Source organism: Gastrolobium bilobum, unplaced genomic scaffold, assembly GCF_033153095.1.
Source record: "Gastrolobium bilobum isolate Gb01-03AN ecotype WA unplaced genomic scaffold, APGP_CSIRO_Gbil_v1 utg663950, whole genome shotgun sequence".
Taxonomy (NCBI): domain Eukaryota; kingdom Viridiplantae; phylum Streptophyta; class Magnoliopsida; order Fabales; family Fabaceae; genus Gastrolobium; species Gastrolobium bilobum.
In genome coordinates, this window is record NW_026895495.1 from 6,330 (window position 1) to 16,486 (window position 10,157).

Consider the following 10,157-nt stretch of genomic DNA (forward strand, 5'->3'; position numbering starts at 1 on the left):
GAAAATTTTTAATTTATATTTTTTGGCGGCAAAACTATGATGACCGTTGTATTCTCTTAACTCTTAACTCTTAAGTTATTTCTGTCCCTCTGAAGTTCTAATTTAGCTACTCTTAAAATTTATTATATTTACTAATTTATATTAGCTAATGTATATACATATTAAAAAATATATGTGTGGATGGACAGCTGAGAAATATATATTCTAATTTTAAGGAAATAAAATTCATTTTAATTATTAACAATATGAGACATGATTGGGTTGAGAAAAAATTCATCATTATATATATATATATAATTCATTATAGTTTGACTAATTACTTTGATTAATTTAATAAAAAAACCCGTGATTCACACTAAAATAAATATAATCATAATAATATTTATTAAAAAATTGGCTTTACTAAATGCTAACATCTTTTAAACAAGAGTAACAGAAGAAAGCTTGAGAAGAAGCATTTACAAAGACCTTAATCTAGATGACTTTAAAGAAACTTTGTTTATTGATACCACCATTTAGAAAAAATTCAACAGACGCTTAAACGAGGATTAAAATGCAATGAACATTATTTACCCCCACCCCCAAAAAAAAAAAAAAAAAACAGAAATGCAAAGAAGATTGAGAGAAGACAATCTTAGAGTTCTATTGGTTGTGTCCCCACAATCACAACATAATACAGAATGAAGAAGAGGTACTTACTTACCAGAGAGGTGACTACTTCAGTTGTTTGATGAAATACTTCTGAGGGATCTACACCACAGAACACTGGCAGGACCTTGGTATATTTGGTTCTGCTCCGCTCCATTATTACCTCCTTAAAACATTTCCAGAGAAAATAGTGCTGAGGCTGAATATCAAAAGAAAAGAAAAGCAAGAACATAATGGAAAAGCCACACCCTCAATATTGCCAGAATAATAAAGAAAAAGAAAGAAAGAAACATATATTTCATATGGTATTGACAAGCAACTGTTGACAAGCCACACCCTCAATCTTCTATTTTCAAGAAAAAAAAAGAAACATACTATTTTTTCAAGAAAAGAAAAAAGAAAAGAAAAACGAAATCAAAAGAAAAGAAAAGCAAGAACATAATGGAAAAGCCACACCCTCAATATTTCCAGAATAATAAAGAAAAAGAAAGAAAGAAACATATATATTTCGTATGGTATTGACAAGCAACTGTTGACAAGCCACACCCTCAATCTTCTATTTTCAAGAGAGAAAAAAGAAACATACTGTATTTTCAAGAAAAGAAAAAAGAAAAGAAAAAAGAACACAGTCGAATATCAGCAAGAAATATCAGCAAGAATATGATGTTTGGGCAGACAGAAACAAAAGCATACAATCGAACATCCACAGTTATCAAGAAAAAAAAAGAAACGAAAAAAAAAGAAAAGAAAAGCAAGAACATAATGGAAAAGCCACACCCTCAATATTGCCAGAATAATAAAGAAAAACAAAGAAAGAAACATATATATTTCGTATGGTATTGACAAGCAACTGTTGTCAAGCCACACCCTCAATCTTCTATTTTCAAGAGAGAAAAAAGAAACATACTGTATTTTCAAGAAAAGAAAAAAGAACACAGTCGAATATCAGCAAGAAATATCAGCAAGAATATGATGTTTGGGCAGACAGAAACAAAAGCATACAATCGAACATCCACAGTTATCAAGAAAAAAAAAGAAACGAAATAAAAAGAAAAGAAAAGCAAGAACATAATGGAAAAGCCACACCCTCAATATTGCCAGAATAATAAAGAAAAACAAAGAAAGAAACATATATATTTCGTATGGTATTGACAAGCAACTGTTGACAAGCCACACCCTCAATCTTCTATTTTCAAGGAAAAAAAAAAGAAACATACTGTATTTTCAAGAAAAGAAAAAAGAAAAGAAAAATGAAATCAAAAGAAAAGAAAAGCAAGAACATAATGGAAAAGCCACACCCTCAATATTGCCAGAATAATAAAGAAAATGAAAGAAAGAAACATATATTTCATATGGTATTGACAAGCCACACCCTCAATAAGGTGATCATGGGAAGAATCCTGGCAAATCAAGTGAAGAACTTGACATTCTTCAAAGAAGTAATAAGAGGAATAAAGGTGAGGGAGATCAGTTTTCAAATGATGTATCTATGATACCTAGACATGAAGGTTGGATGGAAGATGAGAATGGCCAACGTTCAACCTGGAGGGAAATTCTGATGCGTCATAATGGAGAAGATGATGAATGGGAAGGAGAGGCGTCTGCCGAGGAAGACTTAGATGGGGAGGAACCTGCTGAGGAAGAGGATGTCAACCATGGAGGAATTAAGATGTGGGAGGAAGATGATGGGCGTACTTATTTTAGTTGCACCAAAAGAGCAAGGAAGAGAATGAGGAAACCTTGGGAGAAAGCTCTGATTGTTAAACTCCTTGGGAAGAAAATTGGGGTGGAGTTTATGAAGAAAAAAATAAATGTCTTATGGGCTAGAAAAGGCAAAATCAATGTCACTGATATTGGTAATGACTTTTTCGTAGTCCAGTTTAGTGAGAAGGATGATCTCAATTTTGCGTTGAACGGTGGTCCATGGATTGTTTTGGGTCATTATTTATCGTTGAGGAAGTGGGAACCAACTTTCAGACCTAATAGTGCTGGAATTGCTAAGATTGCTGCTTGGATTCGTCTACCGGATATTCCCATTGAATTCTATGATGAAGCTTTTTTTAGAAGGATTGGAAACTGGTTAGGCAAGATGATCAAGGTAGACAGCAATACAAATGCTCATGTAAGAGGACGGTTTGCAAGAATATGTGTGGAACTGGACCTATCTCAGCCATTAAAGGGTGATTATGTGCTGGAAGGATTTACCAAACAAATTGAGTATGAAGGATTAGGGCTCATTTGTTTTGGTTGTGGGAAATATGGACATAGCACCGAGAATTGTTCAGCTGCTCCAAAGCAACGCAGTTCATCCGATATTCATAATGACGATCAAATTCATCAAGAGGAACCTGGCAACTCAGAATTCCATCGAAGTAAAGGATTGGGACCTTGGATGGTTGTTAATCGTCAACGCAGGAGCCGGCAACCTCCTCAGACGGCCGGTGCAGTCCAGCCAGGCGCTGGTTCAAAAACGTTACAAAGGAATAATGATAAGGGAGTTATGACCAGCGATAATCATGGAGATAATCATGGTGATAAGAGAGTTATGACCAGCGATAATCATGGTAATCATGGTAATAAGGGAGTTATGACCAGCGATAATCATGGTAATCATGGTAATAAGGGAGTTATGACCAGCGATAATCATGGAGATAATCATGGTGATAAGGAGGAAATTACGCAATCACGGTTTGCAATCTTAACAGCTGGACCTATTAATGAGGAGGATCATAATCAAATAATTAATTCTGTTACTCCTCATATGGGGGCCCCTCAGTTTGAAATTCCTCAGAAAATATGGACTAAATCCAAAAAGTCCAAAGATACCCCTAGGACTAAATCAACGGTTCCTACTATGCATGCGGCTCATTCTTCAAGCACGGGTAAGAGGTGTCCAGTCCAGAGTGAAAATCGTGAAGATCATACTCCCGTTCCACCATCTCCATCAATTGCTACTCCCATGGCGGTTAGTCCTATGCAAGCAAATCAACATGATCAGGAAAATGGGATGAAAGCAGATAGCACTTTGAACCAGAATCAAGAGCAGTTATATGACACATTTCATAAAACTGGTCCTGATATATCAGTTGACAACAGCAGCGACATCCAAAATCCTGAAACCTCAACCATCTCTACGTGCATGGAGGTGGACAGAGTTCACCAGGAAGATATTTCAAGAATGAAGGATGCAAGAACCTTGGAGTCTTGCGTTCAACATAGTTTTTAATGAATTTATTCTTCTGGAACTGTAGGGGAGCAGTGAAACCCCAGTTTCAAAATTCGCTTTTTCTGTTTACTAGGAAATATAAGCCTAGTATTGTAGTGATTCTAGAACCTCGGTGTAGTGGTCAAAAAGCTTCTGACATTATCCGAAAATCTGGGTTTAAGCATGCTTTTGTTCAAGAGGCAGAAGGTTACTCAGGGGGTATTTGGATCCTCTGGAATGATGAGACTGGTCTCGTTGAAATTATTAATCACACAAAACAGTTTGTTCATTTTAAAGTTCAGAATTTTCATGTTCCTTCCTTTTCTTGCACGGCAGTTTATGCGAGTCCTAGGGAAGAAAATAGAAAGGAGCTATGGGATGATCTGCTAAACATTAGTCTCCATTGTAATGGGCCGTGGTTGGTGGCTGGGGATTTTAATGAAATAGCAAATCGGGATGAGAAGAAAGGTGGCTGTAGAGTTAACTTAAACAGATGTTCCAATTTTGCAAATGTTCTTCATAATTGCAAGCTGCTGGATCTTGGAGGATCAGGTCCTTGGTTTACATGGAAGGGTCCGAAGTTTCTTCATCTTGATCGTGTTTTTAAGAGGCTGGACCGAGCCTGTGCTAATGCAAGTTGGAAGACTACCTTTACTGATGCTGGCGTTAAGGTACTTCCACGGATTTATTCTGATCATAGTCCCATTTTGGTCTACTTGTCTAACTTGGACACAGGTTGGAAAAATCGTCCCTTTCGCTTTGAGATTGCTTGGATGGAGCATTATAACTTTACTCAGTTTCTGGCTAGGAGCTGGAATGTTGTGAAAGACACTAGAACGAATCTGCATGATCTGACTCCAAATTTAAAAAGATGGAACAAGATAGTCTTTGGCAACATTTTCAATAGGAAGACTAACCTATTGCATAGTATTGCAGAAATTCAGAATCATGTTGATTATCATACCAACTTATCTCTCCAATCTAGAGAAAAGGAGGTTAGGAAGGACCTTGATGCGGTTCTCATACAAGAAGAGATCTTATGGTTTCAAAAAGCCAGGGTGAAATGGATAAATGATGGGGATAGAAACACCAAATTCTATCACATTAAAACAGCTACTCGAAGAAGTTCGAATAGGATTCTTGAGTTAAAAAATTCTGATGGGATTTGGGTGAAGGAAGCTAGACAACTTCATCAATTGGTAACAGATTTCTATAGCAACTTGTTTAGTGAGGAAGTCCTTAATCGTGATTGGGTGAAATCAAAGACTACTTGGCCCCTTCTGCACGATGATCTGCTATCTAATTTGACTCGTAATCTTTCGGATGACGAAATTTCAAAAGCTGTTTTTAGTATCAATGGGTCAAAAGCTCCAGGGGAAGATGGTTTTCCAGCTGCCTTTTTTCATAAGAATTGGAGTCTTATTAAGACTAATGTTATTAAGGATGTTAACATGATGTTTCAGAATCCCAATCTGATTCACCTTGTGAACTCGACTCTTCTGGTCCTCATTCCAAAAGTAAAGAGACCTGAAAGTGCTAAGCAGCTCAGACCAATCTCTTTGTGCAATGTCATTTATAAAATCCTCAGTAAAATTCTGGTTAACAGAATGAAGCCCCTAATGGAAGAGATGGTGTCTCCCTTCCAAGCTAGTTTTGTTCCTAAACGACATATCCAGGACAACATCATCATCACCCAAGAGCTGATCCATTCAATGCGTAGAATGAGAGGAAGAAAGTGTTTCATGGCAATTAAAATCGACTTGGAAAAGGCTTATGATATGTTAAATTGGGAGTTTGTTCGTAAAATTTTGGATGAAATTCAAATCCCACACTGGTTCACAAATATTATCATGAATTGTATCAACTCTGATAAGGTCTCAGTGCTTTGGAATGGAGCCATTGCAGGTGACTTCCTTCCTTCAAGAGGAGTTCGTCAGGGTGATCCTTTATCTCCCTACATTTTTGTTCTAGCCATGGAAAAATTGTCTCATCTCATTCAAGATGCGGTTGACAATAAGAGATGGAAGCCAATCTCCGTGGGATCAAAAGGTCCTAAGATAGCCCATCTGATGTTTGCTGATGATTTGATGTTGTTTGCAGAAGCTTCTCTAGATCAAATCAAAGTTATAGTGGATTGCTTGGAGACTTTTAGTTCAATGTCTGGCCTAAAGGTTAGTATTCCGAAATCTAGTATTTTTTTCTCGAAAAATACAGATGCTCACATTGCAGATGATATCACAAATGTGTGTGGCTTCAAGCAAACTCACAATATAGGGAGATATCTTGGGTCCATGATGAAACATGGTCGAGTAACCAAAGACCATTATGCTGATGTTGTTGCAAGAATTAGGCACAAGTTATCTGGTTGGAGTAACCAGGTCTTATCTTTTGCCGGTCGAATTACACTTTCCAACTCCGTTATTTCAGCAACTCCTATATTTCAAATGCAACACAGTCTGCTTCCTGTAGCCATTTGTGATGAAATAGAGAAGTTGCAGCGTGCCTTTATTTGGGGTGATAAAAATGGTCAAAGGAGATCTCATCTGGTTGCATGGGATAATATTTGCAAGCCTAAGAGCATGGGTGGCTTAGGGGTGATTAACCTTCGTGTCCAAAATATGGCTTTCTTTCACAAGCTTGCATGGACGATACTTACTTCGCCCGATTCGTTGTGGGTTCGAGTTGTAACAAGTAAATATAAGAGAGGTTTGGATCTTCGGAGGGAAGTAAATCATAAAGCATATGACTCATACTTCTGGAAAAATCTGTGTAGTGTTTGGCCATCTTTTCTTCAAGCAATGCAATGGGAGATTGGAGACGGTAATGATGCATTATTTTGGACAGACAATTGGTTGGGTTTAACTGAGTGTCTTGCCTCTCTGGCTACTCGTACTCCAACTGGTTTGGAGTTGAATCTCCCTGTTAGTGCCTTCGTGAACAGCAATACTGGTCAATGGAACTTTCCCTATATTCGTCAATATCTCAATGATCAAGCTGTTGCAAGGATCCAAGCTGCTCTCATTCCTAGCGCATCGGATGGAAATGACCGCATTATTTGGAGAAATCAAAAGGTTGGCTGCTCTTTAGTTAAAACCGCGTATTATAACATGCTTGGTTTCCCTCTCATGCCGTTGAAAAATTCTTGGACTACCATATGGAAATGGCATGGGCCTCAACGTGTTAAATCTTGTATGTGGATCATAATGCATGGCCGCCTTCTTACTAAAGACCGCACATCTAGATGGAGTGGGGAATCTGGTCATTGTAAAATATGTCCTGGTGAGTTGGAAACAAACCTCCATGTTCTAAGAGATTGTAAGCATGCTAGAAGTGTTTGGAATTCTCTGGTTTCAGCTAATCGGCAAAGCTTATTCTACAGCTTGGATCTTAGAGATTGGGTTGAAAATAATATCTCAAAAGCTTGGAATCAAAGTAATTCAGATGATTGGCGTGATGTCTTTTTTATCTCTTGTTGGTTCATTTGGGGATGGAGGAACAAAAGTGTCCATGATACTAACTTCAAGCATCCAACCCATGGAACGCACATAATTGCTATGTATATAGAGGAAGTTCGTAACTGCATGGGTAGGAAGGCTATGGCTACTACTAGCATTCATCCAACTCGTATGAGTTTATGGAAACCTCCAAGGTTAAATTGGGTGAAGATTAATATTGATGGGGCAGTTGAAAGGAATACTGAGGTGGCTGCTTGTGGTGGGATTATCAGATCTGATGATGGCTCTTGGTTGGGAGGCTTTGAGTATCATATTGGTGCTTGCACTCCTTTAATGGCGGAGCTTTGGGGAACTCTAAAAGGTCTGGAATTGGTTTGGCAACTGGGATTTAAGAAGGTGGAACTAGAAGGAGATGCTTCTGAAGTATTCTCTTTGCTTGCTGATTGCAATGCAGCTTGTCAGCCTCGTATAGTGGCTAAGATACAAGCACTCATCGGTCAGGATTGGGAGGTAACGCTTTCTCATATTCCAAGAGAAGCTAATTCCTGTGCTGATTGGTTAGCCAAGTCTGCTCTTCACAAAGATACTGGATTCTGGAGTCATAGAGTTATGCCGTTTCACCTTGCTCAGTTATTTGATCACGATCTTCAGGGAATCTCCTCTTGTAGGGGTATAGACCCTGGATAGTTATTTTTTGTTTCTGGTTGTTAGTTTGTTTTTGTTTGGGGCTTCGCCCCTTAATGTTATCAAAAAAATATATTCTAATTTTAAGGAAATAAAATTCATTTTAATTATTAAAAATATGAGACATGATTGGGTTGAGAAAAAATTCATCATTATATATATATATATATAATTCATTATAGTTTGACTAATTACTTTGATTAATTTAATAAAAAAACCCGCGATTCACACTAAAATAAATATAATCATAATAATATTTATTAAAAAATTGGCTTTACTAAATGCTAACATCTTTTAAACAAGAGTAATAGAAGAAAGCTTGAGAAGAAGCATTTACAAAGACCTTAATCTAGATGACTTTAAAGAAACTTTGTTTATTGATACCACCATTTAGAAAAAATTCAACAGACGTTTAAACGAGGATTAAAATGCAATGAACATTATTTACCCCCACCCCCAAAAAAAAAAAAAAACTGAAATGCAAAGAAGATTGAGAGAAGACAATCTTAGAGTTCTATTGGTTGTGTCCCCACAATCACAACATAATACAGAATGAAGAAGAGGTACTTACTTACCAGAGAGGTGACTACTTCAGTTGTTTGATGAAATACTTCTGAGGGATCTACACCACAGAACACTGGCAGGACCTTGGTATATTTGGTTCTGCTCCGCTCCATTATTACCTCCTTAAAACATTTCTTACTATTTTCTCTGGAAATGTTTTGAGAAAACAATAACATAAACACTATTTTGAAACGCCTCATCATTATCATGTAAAAAAACACTAGTTGTTTGTTGGGTGCACATGCAAAGAAGAGAGTGGTTCTGATCTGTAATATAATGGGGTAGGTGGTGGAGGTTTCGGTGAACTGAAGACAGTGGATCTATGGAAGTGAAATGAGAGTCCAAAGATAATGTAAAGTGAGAGAGAATGGACAGATCGCAGCAATAAGTTTTTGAGAAAGGTGAAAGAGAGAGACACGTAGAGATAGAAAGGTAGGAAGCAGAAAAGCTCAAGAGAGAAGAGTGGACGCAAAAAAATAAAAGCAAGCTCTCTTGTCAAATCACAACTTGCACATTAGGTGAAATGAGGACTGACAAAAGCAATTAATGTCTCTGATCTCTGATCAACAAAACAGTAGTATCTCTCTCCTATTCCCCAAATAAACTTTAATCTCATACTACCATCCTTATAAACAAGAGAATACATCGATATCAGGAGCAAGGGACTCTCTCTGTAGGGAAAAAGCGAAAGACTATGCATGACACCAGAGATTATAAACTACAGAATAGGTGAATGAATGATACAGGGCTACACAGCACAGCTAGATAGTTTTAATATAATAATCAATGGAGTCATAGCAGCAGGGATTTTAACTACAATTGTTTAAAATTAAAAAAAAATGATATACTATTTAATATGTTTAGAATTTAAAAAAAATAATAATAATATTCTTCATCTTCAATCTTTATTAATAATTTGATAATATCACACTATCATTTTTGGAAAGAAAAAGATTCAAAATTCCGTAAGAAGCCAAGTTTTTGAGAAAGGTGAAAGAGAGAGACACGTATAGAAAGGTAGGAAGTGGAAAAGCTCAGGAGAGATGCAAGGAACCAAATAAAGCTCTCTTGTCAAATCACAAATTAGGTGCTCTGAGGATCTGACTCTGACTCTGATCTCTGATGAACAGAACAGTAGTCTAGCATCTCTCCTATTCCCCAAATAAAGTAACACAAACAGCGCAATTAAACTTCAATCTTATTAAGAATTTTTCAAATTCATTTATTTATTTATTTTCTTCTCTTTAAATTAATCACACACTAAACTTAAACAACTATTAATTAACCTCATCTTATATACATGCATGTTTTTAAAAGCAGAGGCAAAAAGTAATAATACTGAGTGAACCGAAACAGAGCTTCTAAGATTCATTCAGTTATATATAAGAAACTTAACACTACAAACAAAAGTAATAATACAGACAGATACAATGAATGAACCATCATAGAGCACAAACAAATATACATACATGACACGTACAATATTAATAATGAGGATTTAAGAAAAAATAAAGGTATGGTATGGTATGGTATCAGAAGTTACCTTATCCTCAGCAGCAAGTAAAGGAAGATTTTTGAGAAGAATCTCAACTCAGAGGCTC

General features: G+C 36.6%; 1 protein-coding gene across 1 annotated transcript; it reads left to right on the forward strand.

The window, feature by feature from the left end:
• Window positions 1-2,137: 2,137 nt before the first annotated feature.
• Window positions 2,138-4,911, forward strand: LOC133314032 (uncharacterized; the record flags this gene model as incomplete). The annotated part of the gene is made up of 4 exons (XM_061515464.1): window positions 2,138-3,110; window positions 3,300-3,849; window positions 3,900-4,107; window positions 4,384-4,911. Coding segments are annotated over exons 1-4 (2,259 nt in total), but the record flags the coding sequence as incomplete, so codon positions are not given.
• Between the last annotated feature and the right edge of the window lie 5,246 nt (window positions 4,912-10,157).